Consider the following 20560-nt stretch of genomic DNA (forward strand, 5'->3'; position numbering starts at 1 on the left):
GTAGCTTCCAAGATTAATTGCTTTGGTAAGATCATCATTTGGTTCCACTATATAGAATTTAAAAACTGTTTGAGACCACTGTAGTCACCTTTATGAAAGCAAAAATCCTTACATTTATCCCTGATGGCAGTTACATTTTTAAGTAAATCCCACATCAGTACGCAGTGATCACTGCCACTTAGTGGTCCCTTTTATCTGCAAATTCTTAATATATGAATAATCACTGCTGATAATCATATCAAGAGCATTACTCCCTTTGGTTGCCTCTCGAACATGCTGCTGTAAAAACAGCAGAACATTCATTAACACTGCATATACATTCATTAACCACACGTCAGGCCCGTTTTACAGAGTTTCTGCATTTCATCACAGTGGCACTAGGTGGAGATGGAGTTTGTGTTTGAGAGTCACCATAGACAAGGTACACTTATATACATGCATGTGCTCCCAACACTGGATGGTAAAGACCCGAGTTCGAATCCCGTCAATGACGCGAGGAATTTTTATGGGCCTTTTTCAGAACGTAGCTGAGTTATTCTGTCTTAGGCGAAGGTTTCGTGGTTTTTCCTCCTAGAATATCGGGGTTTTCGCCAGGAAACCAGGCAAATCGACCAAAGAACACGCAATTTACAGAAAATATATATACCGCACATAATGGCTAAGTCTTCAATGCGCGCAAAACCTTATAGCAATAACAACAAATGGTCATATAGGCAAAAAATAAAAAAAATAATAATAAAATTGACAGATGGGAAACGCCGATTCCAAAAGGATGGAATGAAAGTGAACTGAGGTACAGTCTTGGAAAATCATATATTGTAGCTGCAAATCTCCATAAGAGGCCATGAGTGTATCCAACATCCGTAGAGAGCTGCATCGCATGGATTTTCATGACAGAGCGTACTGCTCACATGCCTCACATCACACCAAGAAATGCCAAACATCGTTTTCAGTAGTGCCTACCGTCGTCTTTTTACCCCAGAACAATAACGAGTCACCTTACATAGTCTTCAAATCAGATGGTCGATTGTGAGTGTGAAACGTGGGGAATATCATACTTGTATATCGCAATGTATTGTGCCCACAGTGAAGATTGGAAGTTAGCGGGATCATGGTGCAGAACTGCTTCCCGAGCCGTACACTGACATCTTGGACAACTCCGATGTTCCCATCTCTGGCAATTCTCTGGAAACGGACCTTCCATATTCTATAACGATAATGCACCATCTCCCATATACGACGATCATTGTAAATACCCAGTTTCAGGAAAACGAAGTCCAACTCGCCTGGCCAGGCAGAGATCTCATCTGAATGCGACCAACCTTTGGAAATGTGAGTCTGCGCAGGTTGCACAGTGGTATCCTCACCGTCCTCCTCACACCGGGTGGAAAAGGTCCGGGTTCGAATTTTGTTGATGACGCGAGGAACTTTGATGGGCTTTTTTCACTCCGTGGCTGAGGGCCCCCCCCCCAACAGAATCTGGGGTTTTTCGTCCAGCAAAACAGACAAATCGACCATAGAACACGCAGTTAACAGGCATAAGACACACAGTACGGCATTATGAATTTAAATATTCGGGTGGCCTAAAAATTTTTTTTTTTTTTTTTTTTTTTTCGAAATGTGAGCCGACCCAACACCTCATTATCATTGAATGTCTGTTTTTAAGTAGATCTGATAATTTAAGTACATTTAGTTCCTCTCATGGTGAGTCAGACAGATATATCTATTGCTAATGGATTAATTAATAAGATAAAAAATTGGAAAGTTCAGGATGAGTTGTACACGTGTGATCATTTGAGGAGTCTGTCTCTGATTGGTGGCTCCAGCTTTGATGCAGTAAGCCACTTTATTACTAACTCTAATCTCAAATAACAATTGGATACAATATTGATGTGATCTCACTGATGACGTCATAAATATTATTAATTGACTGCATAATTATAGCATAAATGCATTAAATGTTATATAATTGGATTGAGCTGTATATTGTCTACTGCGGTGTGCATTATGGGTAAGTCTCTTCTTGAACCATTAAACTTGATACATCCGGGCACTGTATGCTAATATCGTAACCAGTAGCGCCCCCCTACCGATTCCATCCAACTTCACAAAAATCAGGCGCTAGCAGAATTTCCTGACATTGTCAGGAGAATTGAACCTTTCAGGAGACTCTTCCCTGGGATATAGAAATTTCATCCCAAAACTGATTATATGCTATGAGCTCACGTGACGCTACAACTGCGAATTTTTCATCCCATTCAGGCAATCCGCATACTACAATGAGTTGTAACGAATGGGCCTGGTGTACTGGGGTCCATGGTTAAGAAAAATATATACATACAATGATAACCCAGTTTAATATAATATAATAAAATAATATATTTTATTATAATATAAATACAGTGAGTTCCCATGATGGTATGAACCCTAAATCCGAAGAGCCATATGACCCAGAGCTGCTTCTCTCTCCCAAATCTGGAGGTAAAACTAGGAGGAAGACCAAGAGGTGGTCCAGGGTTAAGCCTCTTTTATCCACTCCTAATCCCCCGCCTGGCGATGGAACCAGCAGATCCTCTGCTCCTCAACTTGATGTGAGCACCTCTTCCGAATTGGACTTCAGCATCTCCACTCCTGTAGCGGTCTCCATCTTGGAGTCCCTTGCTAATGCTCCAATGGCACCGATCACTGTCTCCCAACCTTTGCAACTTACACCTGCTCGGCTATCCAAGCCAGCTCCTTCTTCCAAATTGACCCACTTGGCCTCTCCAGCGCTACATGAATCCTCTGAAGGAATTACTGCCCTGGATAGGTGCACACAGTATCCCAAGATATCACGGTCTCTCCTGCCCTTGTCCCCCCCGGTTGCCGGTAGTTCAGCGGTGACCTCTACTGTTCCACCTCTGCCAACAGCACCAGCTAATATTACCACCAGGCGAACTCTGCCCTCAGCCCTTGAAAAATCTGTTACAAGTACACCATCTCAGGACGTTTCAAGTGATGTTCCTCAATCTAACCAGGAGAAAGACATAACTAAAGGTCTCACTGAGTGAAAAATTGGAAACTAATGCCTCTACTGGTTATGTTAATGCTGCTTCTTCAGACAAAAATATCGAAACAATTGATGATAGCCAAAATGTTATTGTCATGTATGAAAAAATAGCCAAGATGTGAAAGGATCTATCTAGTTTCCTTTCATATGAAGGTAATAAAGGCACTAAGCAATCGTGAAATGCTCTCGTGGACAAGTGACTTAATTTAGAATCAGCTGCCACAACTCTTCTTATTGAGAATGAAAAATTGAAGGCGGTAAACTATGAGATAAACACCCGAGCTAAATTATTAGAAAGAGTTTTAGATTCCTTCTCTAACTTCTCATTTAATATATCCAAATTTCCAAATTGGTTCAGAATCACTTTAGCCATGAACAGGACTTATCTGAGAAAGCAAACAATGAAACTGTACAGCGATCCTCTAATGTGATGAAGACGACTCAGGTTTCCTCTCCTACAACCCAGATAAAAAAGGCCTTCGCTGATGTCGCTCGTTCCTCCAGGGAGGAAGTCAAACCAAAACATGATAACGTACTTACCTTCAGGCCTACGGAAGAAAGTACTTGCAAGTCTAGTTCTGAGGTCAAAACTGTTGTTACCAAAACTCTTCAAATGGACTTAAAAAACGTCAAGATCAAATCTTTACGTCTCATACGCAATAAGGGCGTTCTTTTAGAAGCAGCAACTAATTCCGATTTGGAGTGCCTTTCCTCGTCGGAGTCATTTTCGTCTAAGGGTATTACTTCTGGAGTTCCGCGAAAGGGTAATCCCTCGGTGTTACTTTTAGACATACCAAAAGAGTTAACTAAGGATGAAATTCTGGAGAATCTACGTGTTAAAAACTTGAGTAATTTTGGTCTCACCCTGGAGGAGATCAAAAACGAAACATTTTTCCGATTCCCAACTAAGGCCAAAGCTGGCTCTTCTGTAAACTGGGTTGTCAGCTTTACTCCTAGGATATACAAGTGTATCAGTACTCTGGAAAGAATATATCTAGGCTGGAATTCCCATAGGTTTAGGCCATACACAGTGGTAACAAAATGTTTTCTGTGCTTGGGGTTCGGACATACCACACAGTTCTGTACGGACGAGTCTCCCTCCTGTGGACATTGCGCACGCAGCGGACATGTGTTCAATGCGTGCCCGAACAAAACTGAGGATCCTCTATGTATCAATTTCAAAAGAGGTGAGGTAAACGAGATTATCACCATTCTGTTAAGGACAAAAACTGTCCTGTCCTGTTTACAAGAGGGGCCCTAGAAACTGCAAGTTTGAGGATTTCCGATGAATAACTTGATACCTGGTCTCATAAACAGTGTGAATAGTGACCGCCATAATTTGAATAGTGCTTTTGTCTGCACGTTGGAGACAATAGTGCTTTTGTCCCCAACGTGCAGCCAAAATCACGTGAGATAAAGTTAATTCAAATTAACGGGCAGCGTTCCAGAGTTGTTGCAGACGAAATTAGAATTGCTGCCGAACAAAACCATGTGGATATAGTTACAATCCAGGAGCCATATGTTGCCAAGGGACATGTGGGTAATCGCACAAGAGTTCTTGGATTTCCTCTGTCTACTCGTGTCATCCAGCCTGAACAGCAAGACCCTAAAACTGGCATTTTAGTCATGAATGAGAATTTAGATATGACTGTAGTTAATGGATTGTGTAATCAGTTTGCGACCTACAGTCTCCGCCTTTAGTTTATACATTGTCTCTGTATACTGAGACCGTCTGGTGACCTGAAGCTTTATTTAATTCGAAGTTAAATTTTCTGAATTATCTTGAGGCTGTCATTAATCTTCTCGGTCCCAGTAATATTTTAATTTCTGCAGACATAAATGCAAAATCGGAATTCTGAATAGTTCTTGAACAGACGCTATTTTTCTCAAACTCAAATGGAGAGTCGAATATCGATATCACGTTTTCGAACCCTCATTGCAAATTTGATATATCTGAATGGACCCTTCAGCCATCTTGGACGTGCAGTGATCACCGAGCTATCGCTTTTACTGTGTCAGCTCCTCGTTCTGTTTCTTCACTGTCTTATGAAAGTACAGTACCCGAATTCACACGATTCTCATTAAATAATATTGACAGGATATCTTTAAATTCGCCATAGAGACTGACTTTCCTGCTGCTTCTGCTTCTCCTCGCCTTGATACCATGTCTGCTGCTGCATTTTATGTTCAGAAAACCGTGATAACAGCGTCGTATAAATCAGCTAGGAAGAAGTGTGTTAATGTGAAAACTTGCCCTTGGTGGTCTTCGGACTTGTCTGCCCTTAGGATACAAGTTCACCAAGCGCGTAGGACTTACCAGAGAATTAGACATTTGTCTCCTGAAGATGTTGAGGTACTCAATAGTCGGTATATTAATCTTAAGAAGAAATATGTTAGGGAAATTGCTGCTAGAAAAAAAGGAAACTTGGTCCGATTTTGTTCAAAATTCTGGGAACGCTAACCCGTGGGGGCTATTATACAAAATTATGTGAAACAAACTTAAAACTAAAGAAGTCTTGGAACTATTGTACGTAATGCTGTAGAGACTAAAAACTGGTCTGAGTCTGTAAGTGTTATATTTGACATCTTGTTTCCGATTGATGACTCGGGTTGTGATACTGAAATTCATAGAGGTATTTGCTCTGCAAACTCCTTGTACATGTCAAATTCGTATTCTGAACCATTTATTGCTGCAGAGTTAGAGACAGTTATAAAAAACAAATCAATATAAGAAAATGTTCGGGTATGGATATGCTGGAGAATATATTTATTGTGGAGACTGCAAAACTTAAACCTGAAATTCTATTACAATTATTTAACAAATGCTTGGAGGAAAGACACTTTCCGGAGCTCTGGAAAAACTGAGAGAGAGATAATCTTTATCTGAAAACTGCTCTTCTGAGATTGATTAAAAAGCCCAACAATCCCCCAGACGAGCCCAGATCTTATCGGCCAATTTCACTGCTGGCCAATTTGGGGAAATTGTTGGAACGCCTAGTTGCCCTAAGGTTGAACACTCTTTTCCTTGAAAAAGATCTTCTTGCGTCCAATCAGTATGGTTTTTCTCCAGGCCGATCTTGTGAGGACGCCCTTGTATATTTTATTTGCAATGTTGAAAACTCTCCGTTCAAATACACATTGGCTATATTCATAGACTTCGAGGGTGCCTTTGATTCCCTTTGGCGGGACAGCGCCCTCGAACGTCTGCGTTCTGCAGAATGCCCTCAACAGTTATATCTTCTTGTCAAGAGCTACTTTACAAACCGACTCGTCACAGTCAGATCCAAGCATAACCAGATTCTACGTCAAATTTCTAGAGAGTGTCCTCAGGGATCCATCCTAGGACCGTTATTCTGGAACGTGGTGTTACAGGACTGGATAAAGAGAACATTTGAAAATACCAAGATAATGGCTTACGCCGATGATCTAACAGTACTTTTTATCGGCAACTCAAGATCTGCCTTGAAAGCATCGAAACCCACGAAAATAAATTGAAGGTAAGTCCTTCCAAGACCAAGATCGTGGCTCTTGTGGGTAAACTTGACATCTGGCGTCCACCTACGTGTAAAATTGGCAATGCTCAAATCCCTATAGTCACGGAAACTAAATTTCTGGATGTTATTATTGACCATAAATTGAATTTTGGGGCACATTTGTCAAGCCTTGGTGCAAATTTTAAACGCTTTGCCAATTCTGTAGGGCCGCGCTTCAGGTCCTGGCGGGTTTCTGCCTCTCGACTTACACGTGATCTACAGAGGATTGACCTACAGACTAAAACGTAAAATTCCGTCAGAACTCTTTGGAATCACAATTAATTTAGACACGAATGTCAAACATGAACGTAAAAGAATTTGGAATGAACTAATAACCCTTTGGCAATCTAGATGGGGCACTTCATCAGTTGGCTGTGTTACGAGAAAATTCTTCCCCGAGGCTACACATTGATGAACAAGAAGATGAATGTCTGGTTCAGTATGGATATGTTTACTTCATACTTGCTTGACTGGTCACGGTTCGATGAACATGAAATTATATAAATTTAGGTTGTCAACAACAGATCTATGTCAGTATGGAGAGGTTGAAGACTTGCAATATGTACTGTATTCATGCCCAAACTATACGGATTAGGGCCAGGCTTAGGGAAGCAGTGCCTAATCTTTCCATTGGTCAAGAGTCAGTGTTGGTGCAGGATGCTGATAATTACCGAGCGCTGCAGTCTTTTGCAAAAGAAGCTTTTATGAGGAGACTTGTAGTCTCAGATGACAGCAGCTATTCACACCTCTGGCCCGAACTCAACTTGACATTCAGTTTGATGTTTACGATTTCTGGCTGTGTCCTCACCAGTTTATAAAACAATAGATTTTGCTGTAGATGAATAAATCTCAATTTTTTTTTTTTTTTTTCAATTTGTGGCGTATTGAAAAAGAGGAGGAGAGCTCTCTTCTTCTCTTTTTAAACGCCACGGGAACCTCTTTTTTTTTTTTTATTACGCCGCGGGAACCCCTTTCTCCTTCCCCCCTTTTTCCCTCTGGAGTGGGCCCCCAGAGGAATCTGGCCCACTTTTTGGCAACATCAGGTGGATCAGAGTCAAGAATTGAGACATCACGAGCACTACTGGAACTGGCCCACCTTCCCGTGTGGGCGAATACCGAGAATCATCTGTCCAGGTGACTGATGCTTCTGGGTAGCCAAGTGGCCAGAACAGAACACACACACAAACCTCCGTCACACACATATCTGGCCCATTTGTAGTGATACTGTTCTTCACAGAGATACGAGGCTAGATGAACTGACGTTCAAGGAGCCACCCTTTACAAAAACACATGTCCACACTCACATGACAATATATGCTGATTAGAAAAACTCTTCCTATGCCACATATAATTTCGGCACATACCATGTGTGATTCACACAATTCAGTAATTTGTGTAACCACAAATTCTCATTTTCTTATAAAAATGGCAGAATGGGCATTAGATCTAGTCTGCACAATCTTATAATTTAAAGGAAATCCTTTATCAACGTCTTTCCTGGCGTATGGTTCCTGCACCAGGAGAACATCAATAACCTTTTCCTCCATTAGCTTTGTTAACTGCAAGGACACATCTTATGTGTTTCTTGCGTTTACTTGCAGAAATTCCACCTTTCCAATAGCTCAAAAGGTAAACTGGATAGTTACCTACGTGAGGAAAGAAACATAATTTATTTTCTCATCTACTTTTCAACTTTTTTTTTTTTTTTTTCGGCTAGTGCAGCAAAAGCCTCTGGCTTCCATGCATTATATAATATGAGGGCTATAGCAAGGTTTTTCTTTTAAAATAGTAAAATGGGATAAATGTACAAATTCAAAATATTGTGACTTTATTTTTATATATATATATATATCCTGTCCGTAGGCCGTAGCCGAGTGGACAGGAGCGGGAGTGCAGTAGCACACGCTCTTTGAGTAGACTGGGGTTCAAGCCCCTGACTGCTAAATACGGTCGATCTGCCAACCCGCACTGGACCAGCGTGGCAGATTATGGTCCATTTCCCTCAGCATGAAAAGTTGAGGAGGCTTCCATCCTGCAGTGGGTTGTAATGGCTGCGCTTTTTTTTTTTTTTTTTTTTTTTTTATATATATATATATATATATATAACTATTTCGTGGCGGTATTCGGAAATGAAGAAACTTAGACAAGAATATCAGCGGGAAAGAAATAAAACTACTTAAAATTAAAAAACTACTACCGTATTTAGTAGTCACACGCCTTGAACCACGGTCACTCGAAGCGCGATTTGTACGTTTGTAATAATAACCACTAACAAGAATGAGCCATGACAGACCTTTGTGCAGACAGTGGGGAGTAATAACCCATGGGGGTCTTGTCTATAAATTAACGGCAAATAAGATCAAATTAAGTCAGGTGTTTCCTTCTGTTAAAAATAGAAATAATCAACAGACAAATTGGACTGATTCGTTGAAATTCTTCAAATAGGCCTCTGGGGTTGGGAAAGTTCTGACTGAAACTTTATTAAAATAATAATAAAATAAGACAAGATAATTTTTTATTTATTTATTTTATTTTATTAATTAATTTATTATTAATTTTTTTTTTTTTTTTTTGTAAAAATAAAATACATTGACAACTGTAGAGTTCAGTGATAAAACAACGATAGCTTTCAAAGGCGACCACCTCCTTTATCAACAGTAAAACGTGACTGTCACTGTACATCCTTAAATAACATCAGCAGGATCATGGCTCTCATGCTGTGAGTCGTGATCCTGCTTTAAACACCCAATACTCATCTCCAGGGCCAGTACAGTCGAGGAAATTAGGATTGTCTTGACCAGTCTGGATGAAGTCATTGCATGATGATACTCTTCGTTTCTTCTGTTCATCCTTGAGGCACAATATTTACACACACCTTCCTTTTCCTTAAATCTTCATGCAGAATTTGACAGATCGTCTCTTTATTCGTATACAAATCTTCAACTATCGATCTGAAGATCAAACAACGATCTCTTGCCACAATTTTCCAAACTTTTACAACTCTGTCCTCATTTTTGTTCTCATTTTGAGAGGTTGACGGACGCCCACTTCTTGGATAATCGGGAACATCCCCTCGTCCGTCTTTGAACCACTTATACCATTCAAACGCACTGGTACGACTTAACGCTTCATCGCCATTAACAATTTTTAACATTTCATACGTTTCTGTTGCAGATTTTTCTAGTTTAAAGCAAAATTTGATATCCATTCGTTGCCCCATTGCAAAATCGTGACACGGACAGTTAACGCTGCTAACGAAATTGTTACTTGCAACCTGTCAGCCTACTGGACAACATATGTACCACCATCTTTTGGAGGAAATTTGAACTACAACATGCCACTACCATTTATTTTCAAGCTAAACGAACATGACCGTAACAGCATCAGTCCGGGAACTTTATTGCCACACCTCGTATGATATTTAGATATTTACACATATTCACAATATAAAATAGACGTTTGTGTGGAGGATAATGCCAGTAATAACAATTATGTTAACGACTCCCAAGCGTAACTTAAATCCTTATACGTAAGTGTACTATTAGATAGTATGAATCAAGCTGTACTACTCAATATGTTCTACGTTGATAATAATATTATCAACGTAGAACATATTGAGTTTTGAGAAATCAAAAATGAGTATTGAGAAAATCGTTTTGAATATTTTCATTAGATTTTTTGAATTGCGTTAATTTGATTTTTAATTGTTTTAAATTGATTTGAATTGTGTTAAATTGATTATTTAATTATTTATATTTTACTCTAATGTACCGGTAAGTTTTCGTTTTTTCCGTTTTAATTTCTGGAGGGTATCATACGGAAGTGTTCTACGCACTATATTGAGGTAAACTCCTCTTATTATTTTTACTAGTAAGTGTATTATGTCTGAGTGTGTGTATGTGTTTTTCAAGGGCCGATTTGGATGTTATTCCGGCCTAAAACCTCTAAATAACGGCGGGAACCCTAAACCCTCCGCCCGCGATCGGCTTTTTAAAGTCGTCGACTTTCCTAAACATGAAAAATGGCAAAACCACTATCCTGTGATGAAGGACGGTAATACCAGTAACGAAACTGCAAATTCTGGCACACCGCGGTATTCTTAAGCCTTCCTCACACTCTCGTGAACTTGAACAACGATGCCATATCAAGCCAATTATCATCTCCCCCCCCCCCGGTAGTTTCACCAGTGGATAATACCCCCATTACACAATAACTCAGAATTTAACAGTTGGTTAATAGTTAACAAAATTGTGCGCCTACAGCCAACAAATACTTAAGCATGATAATGCTTATAATTCAGCTGTGCAGTCTATATTAGCTATATTATATACTTCATATAGCAAATTTAGAAACATCAACAGGAAGTATCTTGTGCTAGAATTGCGCTCATGTTGAGTTTTAACGCCCTCAAACGGTAAGATATGGTGAGCGCTGATCTCTTGAGAAAAAAAAAGAAGGCGAATCTGCAAGCGAACACAGAGACAGTTAGCGATACTTGACTACAGTAATGATATTGTAGTAATTGCATTGTCCCATTTTCGCGTTACAAATATGCTTCATTCCGGAAGCATCACATTACAGATGCTCATTGTATGGAAGATTCCTTTAGGAAAACGGGCCTCTACTCACTTTGGTCAGAGAGGAATAATGAGCATTACTAAGGAGAAGCGATGCTCGTAAATGTTTGGCATGTCAAATTTAACTATCGATTACAAGGTAGCAGTAACTCTGGTAGCCTGAGGCCAGTACCGAATTATGGGTGGTGAGACTCGGAAGCTGAATCTGAAACGAAACCTTTCGTGATATTGGGAAACATTAAATAAGATAATTGTTATATCTTACCACTTTTAACTCGTTGGGTGGGAGGCAGTCAAGGATACAGCACAAAGCTCTGCTTCCACAGTCCTCTCCCAATTTAGCACTGCCGCAGGAGTATTCGTAGAGAGAATCTTGTTAAAGCAGGTTCCAGAAAGTTGCGATTTCTGTTAATGATCTTCTGAAGATTAGAAAATGAAGTATAGAATTCCTTTGAGATTTTCCTTTCAGTATCGTTTATTTTATTCAATTTAATATGATTAAAATTTATATAATGTAATTTAAATTCAGTTCATTATCTACACTGTTACTATAAGGAGTGGGACATTAAAAGAAAAAAAAAGCAACTGTTTAGCGATCATATTTTAGGTACAGGCCCACCTATACTAAAAATATGAACTAAATCACCGTAATACAACAAGTACTTTTCATGGAATATTTTCCACTAATTAATGATCCATGCCAGTGAATATACAGTAAACTTTTTAAAATCGGGTGAATTTTAAAAAAATTTTCCGCATTTTAGAGTGGATATCTAGTGGTTGAGCACTTTTGAACATTTTAATGAATATTAAGCAAGCACTGACAAGCGAACTTATTATATCTGTAAACATAACAATTTTTATTATTTTATTCTTATCATCATAGCTGCGTGTACCTATAGTATGTTATTGTTCAATTTTGTACCATGTAAACCAATTCAAAGGATGCTTCATCGTAAAGAATAACTTGATGTAATTTTCCTGGATATCTCGATAGCGTTTGACAGTCTAGACATCTACGCATTAAATGTAATTCTCCGTCAGTATTTTAGGATTCAAGCAATCTGCTAAAACTCCTTATGAACATTTTGAGGGACAGGACCCTTCTTATCAAACACAGTCAGGTCCGACTTAAATTTGATACCTATGGGTTACCACAACGTGCAATCCTCCCAGACATGCTGTTTGCTGCTGTTCTAGAATCCTTTTTCAGTGTCCATGACAACTTTATTTCCTATACTTGACGATTTGAAGCTCTTTATCTCTCCTCTAACATTCCAGCAGATGCAGAAAAAGACAACCTGGAAGCCGCCAAAATTATCACAAACTTTGAAACTTGTCTCCAATACGCCAGTCTTTCGCTTAAACAACCAAATCAGCTCAAATGCCGTTCACCAAGAAATGTATTCCGAACATCGGCATCTACATTCAAGGCAAAGCCATCCAAAAAACCCTCTTCCCACTACGACCTAGGAGCAGTTTGGGACTGTGCACTAAACTTCTCAAAGCATATTAAGGCTACCGAACTAAAAATTAATCGTGCTCTCTCTCTCTCTCTGGGCCATCAAACAGAAACTTACAGGAATCAGAGCCTAATCTAATTATTCTTTATGCAACCAAATGCCTCTATCCAATCGCTTGGATAGAGGCATTTGGTTTTTTAATGCGTTGCCTTTGAAGGTGACAAGGCGGCTATTTACCATATTTCAAGATCCTATCTCCACGCCACTCTCATCCTCCATCCATTCAAATTAATATTACTTCAGAAATATACAAATCCTGGCCACACTCATCACCCACCAAATGGACGCACCCAGCCTCTCACTATTGATCCTCACCCCTTAAAATGACACAAGTGCATTATCTACAAGAAAACAACCAGCAACCCCACTTCGAATATACCGCCATCGGTTGAATCGATCGAATGTTCCCAGCCGGTACCACAGAAATTGCCAACAAGCTTTCCATCGATCACCAGCAGCTATCTAAGGAAAATTTATACAGATCACTGAAAACAAGTTCTCGGTGACCTGTATAGATTTCTAACATATCGGTGATGCCCTTCTCGCCAACCCATTCTCACTGCTGCTACTTATTAAACTATAGCAGAGATATGGACGTGATTATTCCATTGTATACGGCAATGGTCAGGCCACATTTTGAGTACTGCATGCAGGTCTGTAGGCATCATTTTAGGAAGGATGTAGAACTGTCGGAACGTGAACAGAAAAATACAGCGAGATCGCTGAGCGCAACAAAGGGGTGATGTGATTGAGGTGTTTAAGGCTTTGAATTTTGTATGGCTTGAGCAAACTCAATGCTAATGGGATTCTTCTTCTTGTCCAAACTATGCACATGAGAGGGCATAAATTCAAATTGCAGAAGGGTTGTTGCAGATGGTGCGGTTTGCCTTCAGCCAACGGGTGGTTGATTGTTGGAACAAGCTTCCATCCGTTGTTGTGGAAATGGACAGTTTGAATAAATTTAAGGAAGAACTGTTAAAACTATTAGGGGATAGATAGATGAAATGGGAATTTTTTTTTTTCTTGTATCATTTGTCACTATCAATACTAACACTAAAAATTAATTTTTAACTTGATCTGTTCCATTTAAAGAAATAATGAATATTTTAACGGATAGATGGCGCAAGTTATACGGAGAATGAAACGCTCGAATCAAAATTTATATATACATATCGACATAAGTAAATATAACAGTCTCATAAAATAGAGGAGTGAGAGAGAGGGGGGGGATAATATATTATTATTAGCCATATGGTGCAAGGAAGCCTGAAGCTTATGCTGCACCAGCCAAAAAAAAAAAAAATTTTTTTCAAGTTACCCTGAGAGAGAGAGAGAGAGAGAGAGAGATTAGAAAGGAATCACCAAGAAAGAGGAGAATGATGATATCCACCTCAGGACCCTGGGTGTGCCAAGCCCATACTCACCAGATGTGAGCCCCTGGAGTATTATGTAACCAGAAATGTCCAGGAATGACTGCATAAATAAGTTAAAATTGTACTTAATGATATGCTTTTGTTTCCATTAAAGTGGTGCCTTTGGGCAGCTGTGCATGAAGCTATTCTTTTCTGCCATAATTGGAAGTATTTCTCGAACTCGTTTAGTCATATCGATATTAGTGTCCCCGACGTACGGTACTCTAAAAACTCAAAAAAACTTGTCTGCCATTTTCAATTAAATTTTACTCCTTGGGAATAGAAAGAAATCGGATAAGGTTCCGCCTGTTTTCCCGAAATACTTCAGAGCTTGAAGGTAAAATGCAGGACTGTACGGACAGTGTTTTCTTTTCTTTCTTCTTCTTTTTTTTTTTTTTTTTTTTCAAAGAAGCGATCGGTCTTGAATTTCGATATTCTTATCTCTTTCTTTGTTGTCTGTCTTAGAGAACTCGCTGTCTTCTACTGTTCGCTCTTCCTTTCGGTCTGGAAATTTTAGCGAATCCATGTCTTAGTCCCCCATATGATGACTTTATCCAATAAGTTTGACTCCGCTTGAATTTTGTTCAAAGTCTTTGCATAGATATTCTTCACTTTGTGACTGAATGTTAAAAGTTAATGAACACTCTTTGTATCCGTCCTCATTATCCCGCTATTATTCTAATAGCCATTCTTCGATCTGCACAAATGCCCTGCCCCACTTTTTCAACATTTTCATCAGTACTGTCCGACAATATCGTCGGACGACCGGATATGAATTTTCATGGATTGTCTCTTCTTTCATAAAATCATTTGTACCACCCTAAAATTCATTCCTTCGATGTTGCGGACCCCTCATAAACTTCTTATATCACGTCTTAATTTTCGGTGAGAGTTTTCCTCATTTTAACTAGATTTCCATGGCGCGGAACTGCTTCTCTTGGTTGGATTCGAGCCGTTGTAGTGTTTAAAAACCACTGTTCCACAAATTTGTCAGAAATTTTAACTTTTTTTTTTTTTTAAAGTAAAAAGTATTGTAATTTAATTTAATATTGTGAAACACGTGATACTGAGACGCACAACTGTTCTAACCAACGATATAAGCTTTGTCGTTGGTTAGAACAGCAGCCTCTTAATGGAACTTTCTAGTCACACTCACTGATTCCACAGTTGAGGCGAAGCTATCATCACCGTGGCGCCGGCCTCGGGATAAAGTTGAAATGGGTACATTCCACCCTTGCCCCGACGAGTTAAAATATTTTATAGTGGAAATTCATATAAATAAATAAATAAATGTTCTGTTTATACTCCGGGACGACCACACGGTCAGAGGAGGTTACAAGATAGAAAGAATACAAGAAACAGCACCGTATTTAGCAGTGACGGGGTTGAACCCCGGTCACTCAAGGCACTTATGCACATAGTGTTTGACTACTCGGCTATATCATATAGGCTAGTTAGTTGGGGTTGAGGGGGAAGAACGCACTTTCAAATAGTGCCTCCTTCCTTGCTCTGCTTGGCCTACTGGCATAATTTGAAAAATGTAACAAACTAGTGACAGTTGGAAATATTTGTAATAGCTGTAATCGACACTCGGAAAAGAGCACTTAGAAAGTAAAATTCGACTTGTTTTTTTATATGAATAAGTCCGTGTCAACATACCACGTACATATAAGTATATCCAAAAATAGCTACGACTGGAATTTTTCCGTTACACATTTTGTAGAAAAGTAAATTATTATTTCAGTTGGAATTCGCTTAAAAATACTTCAGCAGGGTTCTGCCGACCTGTGAAGAGGTATAACTCAAATAGTGGTTTTATCCCTAATCTAAGAAATGTATAGAGTGATAGACACACGCATCATTTCACTGACCCCCACATATGTTGATGTTTGCGCAGTTTTCTTAGGTTCTTAATGTCCTTTCCACGCATTACTTTGATATCCTCTTACCTTTTCTAAAGCCGTGTATCTGTAGAATACTCTGTACTGCGTCTCGTGGCAACTGTTGCTCTGACAACTGCAGCCTGATGTTGAACTGCAGCCTGATGTTGAAATCGATAAAGTGTCTACTGTCTGTCGCCGTTAACATGATTCGCTTGAATAATGTCAGAAAGTTCTTTCAGGATAGTTATGGGGTTACAACTTCTTTCCTTTCTCTATCTAAATATTCCACAAAATGACTTTTTTTTTAGAGAAAATTTTACATTTCCTAATGTGTTTTTCTTAAGAAGTATATTGAGAACGCAGAAATACCGTCATTCTAAATCTTCAAGATATTGTGATAAGGTTCGATATATTTAGAAGCAGAATGCAATTATCTCCGAGGATCATTTTGGATGTACATTAATTCTTCGATCCTTGTAAATTACTCCTTAATGTCCTTTAGGGTGCAGTAGTTGTATTCTTAAATTGTTTCTGATGTAATTACAGATGACCAGGATAGTACAAATCTATTTGATATTTTTAAAGATTTCCAAGGAAACTCTATGCATATGGTAAGGACGGTTTCCACTGTGTTTCCGTTCCTCCATCCAATTTTCACAACAGAAAAAAATAATAGAAGCTTTTTCTTCTGCATAACGAAATTCTTGTGGATATCGTTTTCTACGTGTAGAGGAAGAGAAATTAAGGTTATTGTAAGAAGTGTTTATATAACGCTGCACTATTTTTAAAATTAAATAAATTGTGTGAATTTTGAGGAAAGAGAAGTTGAAGATATGCCTCGCAATTTTTAATCAGTTATGTAATAATTATGAGATTGTCATTGTCGAGTCTAGAAAATAAATAAATTGAATTTCTTTGTCTTATCTTGGTGACCTGATTTAATCTGAATGAATTTACCTAATAGAGTATACATACAAAGTAGGGTAGTTACGACTACATTACATTCTTAATCTCTCTCCTTTTAAGTTTAATCTTAAATAATTGATAGAAATGGGAAACACTTAAAGAGCTAAAAATCTTTTGACAGTAAACCTTTTACAGCATTTTGCAGATTACTTATGTGGAACATGCATGGGCCAATTTATAAATTTGCAATAATTTGAAAAAAATATTCGTATACACGTATTCCTACAGATGGAGATCCAAAGGAAACGTCAAATAATTATTACCGAAACTAGGGTTACCAGGCTACAGGTTCCCGGAATTGGCAACCTGCCCTCCGAAATTATTTGTTCCGGGAATGTTGCCGATAACTCGCAAGAACTGCAAACCGTCACGTACTCGAGACTATTCTTTCCAGGTTAATATTCTGCACATTGTATAACGAGACCTCTTGAAATGGTCAATAATGATATATCCCCTTACCACTACTATGGCTGCATTACTGGGAACTTGAGTGAGTAAGTTAGGGTATGAAAATGTAAAAGGTTAATCTGCTATTTAGCTATTATCCCATCGCTACATTTACCTTTCAAAACAAATTGTAGCATTCATTTGAAATTGGTACAGTACCACTGCAACTTATTGTAAAGGCAAAGTTTGTTCTATTCTCGGAATTGAGAAGTGTGGTTGGTAAGCAAGTGTAGATGTTAACGGCCACTGCTCTTCGTGGATTAATGCTATTAGTAGTATCCCTCAGCGTTCAGTGCTGGGCCTCTTATTATTTTCAGTATGTATTAATGAGATCGTAATTAAGCTTCGATAATTTTTAGTTTTAATATTTTCCTATCCTTTTCGCTTTTGTTAATATAAATTTTGTACTGGTATGAAATTGTAAGATCTTGAATCTTAAAAAAAGTAAAAATATTAAACTTGGGGAAAATCACAATCATACTTTGCCTAGGGTCCCTCTACAGTTACTGTAAGCAGCCACAGTAAAATGTAAAAACAACCACAATTTCGTGAGCGCTCGACGACAAGTGAAAAAATTAATGAGATTGATGAAAGCATATCATGTTTAATGTCTAAGTTTGCAGATGATACAAAGGTTGGCAGAGTAGTTAATGACAGAAACCATAGTATGCTACTGCAACAAAACCTAGAAAATTTAAGCAGATGGCTGGGAAGTGGCAATTGTAGTTTTAACATCGATAAAAAGCAAGGTGCTGGTCTTATGTTGGGTCGTATGTCTTTTTCGTTCTCCGCTCATGGTAGTGGAGACCGAAAAATATCTAGGGGCTTGGTTTGGTTTGGATTTTTATTGGCGCATTAGCAACTAAGGCATATCTAGGGACAATTTTGCAGTCTAACATGTTGTCTAGCACTGCAGACAGGCTGCTAGAATAGCTCATAGGGTTCTGTCAGTGGCATACAGGAATTTTTCCAGCAGAAACAAGGAGGTGATAATCCCGTTGTATAAGGCCGCAAATTCAGGTCTGCATAGAGGTCTAGAATCCTCATTTTAAGAAGGATGTGGATCTGTATGGAACGAGTGGAGAGAAGAGCAACAAGATTAGACAAGGCACAAAAGGGTACCCTTCCATCAATGACCTCATTTCTGCAAATTGCAGCTTCTGGAAACTAGGTACTTCCCAGGAAATGGGATTGAAATGTTTGTCTTTAAATGGTATGAGTGATGGTCTTGACAGATGATGTCTTTTGTTGTTATTTGGCTGATACTATACATATAAGCTTGCTTCCTTGCATCATTTGCCACTACTAATACCAGTGCAGTTAAATGTGCAGTTTAAATCCTGCTAGCCGCAAACAGAAAAGGAAAGGTGGTGAGCACATTGGGATAATCCTCCTAACTCCATACAATTTAATAATTGTTTCATTTTTTATAATGATCCTTATATTTTATGACCTAATTAATGCTCAAATTAATTAAAAGTATTGATTAATATCATAATACGAACATTAATATCATTTGTTTAATTATTAATATTTTCATTAAGTTAATAATTTTTTTTCTCTTACCGGGGATGCAGAATGGTATATGTTTATTTCCTTTGTAGTTATTACTATTTAGTCCGCGAATTTGAAGAAGAAAATGACCCTACTCGAAATACCAATTTGTAGTCCTTCTCTACTCTTGAGTAAATCGGAAAAAATTATGTGTGTTTGTAATAACAAGCTGTTGTAACATGAATAATTATTCGTGTATTAAGAATTTCCAGATTACAGTGTAATGACGTGGGATTTACTTAAAGATACAATTACCATCAGGGATAAAGGGAAGGGTTTTTGCTTCTGTAAAGGTAATTACAGTGGGATCAACTGATGCTGTTACCAACAGCAAATTCTAAGTGGGAAGCATTCAAGGAATTAATCGTGGAAGCTACTAGGCTTTTCATACCGATTAAGAAATATTGTTCAAGGTTTAGGTCTAAATGGATGTCACATGAACTAATAGGACTCGTGGCAGAGAAGAAAATGCATGGGATGCATATAAATTATCAGGCGACACAGAAGCCTATCGCAGATATAAGCTAGGCTGTAATCAAGTCACAAAGGAGATTAGGCAAGCGAAGGCAGTTTACGAGAAATCTTTGGTAAAGGATGCTAAGGACAGCAAGGACTTCTTTACTTATATAAACTCTAAAAGGAAGGGGATGAATCAGATTGGGCCACTTGATGTTGGTGGTTCGATTGTTGATGATCATTCTCATATAGCTGCTAAACTAATAATAAATATAATAATAAAATAAATAAGAATAACAATAAAAGGAGAAAATAGTAAAGTATGCCCCCCCCCTCCCCGACGAGGCCTGTACGATTGTCTTTATTTACCTTGGCGTAAGTACCACTGTGACATATCCTAACGCCTTTCAATAATTTTTCTGTAAAATACGTACTGTATTTTATTCTGGGTGGAAAAATTGACACTTTCTACTCCACAATTCTCGCAAAGCAGTCTTTTTCCTAGTACCGCCATCTTGTGACGAAAATTTAAACTGTTATATTATTACCAGTATAAACATTTTACGACTGGTGCTTCTGTTCTGTCAGAAAACTTTAACCGTGGTTAACCCCATTTAAAGGTGTTGTGTTAGCGAAGACGGTGTGAAATATTTAATTGATTTTTTTCGTGGAATTCAGTATTTGTTTTCTTTTTGTTATGCTATCACTGGTCGGTGTATTATTTCAAAATCCCTGTTTTCACTTTTTTTTTTTACGCGATTGCCATGTAATCGTTATACAAAAGCAATGATTAACAGAATGAGTATTAGGAATTTTATAAAATTTAACATAATCCTTAATTACCTTAGCTTATCAGTGATTTTATTTATATTAACAATTTCCCAGAAATATTCCAAAAGACATTGAAGTATTGCATGTTTTTTCTTCTCCAGCAAGTGGTCTCTGATTCGATGATGGCAGAACTAAAGGAGTGCTTCATGGAAGCTTATGATGATAACAAAGATGGGAAGATTGAAATTAGAGAAGTAAGAAATTTGTTTTATATTGATTTACATGATATACACTTCGCTAACATTCTTAAATTAAGAACTTTACAAAGGTTGCTGGAAGTGTATGCAAAGTTAATTCATTTTATAATAATTTTGTTGCAGTTTCATTTC

The 20560-nt window shown here is 38.3% G+C and overlaps 1 protein-coding gene across 1 annotated transcript in view; it reads left to right on the forward strand.

Moving 5' to 3' along the window:
* Positions 1–20560, forward strand: part of Cbp53E (Calbindin 53E) — a 279859-nt gene that overhangs the window by 195182 nt on the left and 64117 nt on the right. Inside the window, exon 3 of the mRNA XM_090377611.1 lies at positions 20333–20425. Coding sequence (XP_090233737.1) covers positions 20333–20425 — 93 coding nt within the window. The remainder of the gene's footprint in view (positions 1–20332; positions 20426–20560) is intronic.

Source organism: Mastigoproctus giganteus, chromosome 7, assembly GCF_048544385.1.
Source record: "Mastigoproctus giganteus isolate SK-2022 chromosome 7, ASM4854438v1, whole genome shotgun sequence".
NCBI classification, from domain to species: Eukaryota; Metazoa; Arthropoda; class Arachnida; order Uropygi; family Thelyphonidae; genus Mastigoproctus; species Mastigoproctus giganteus.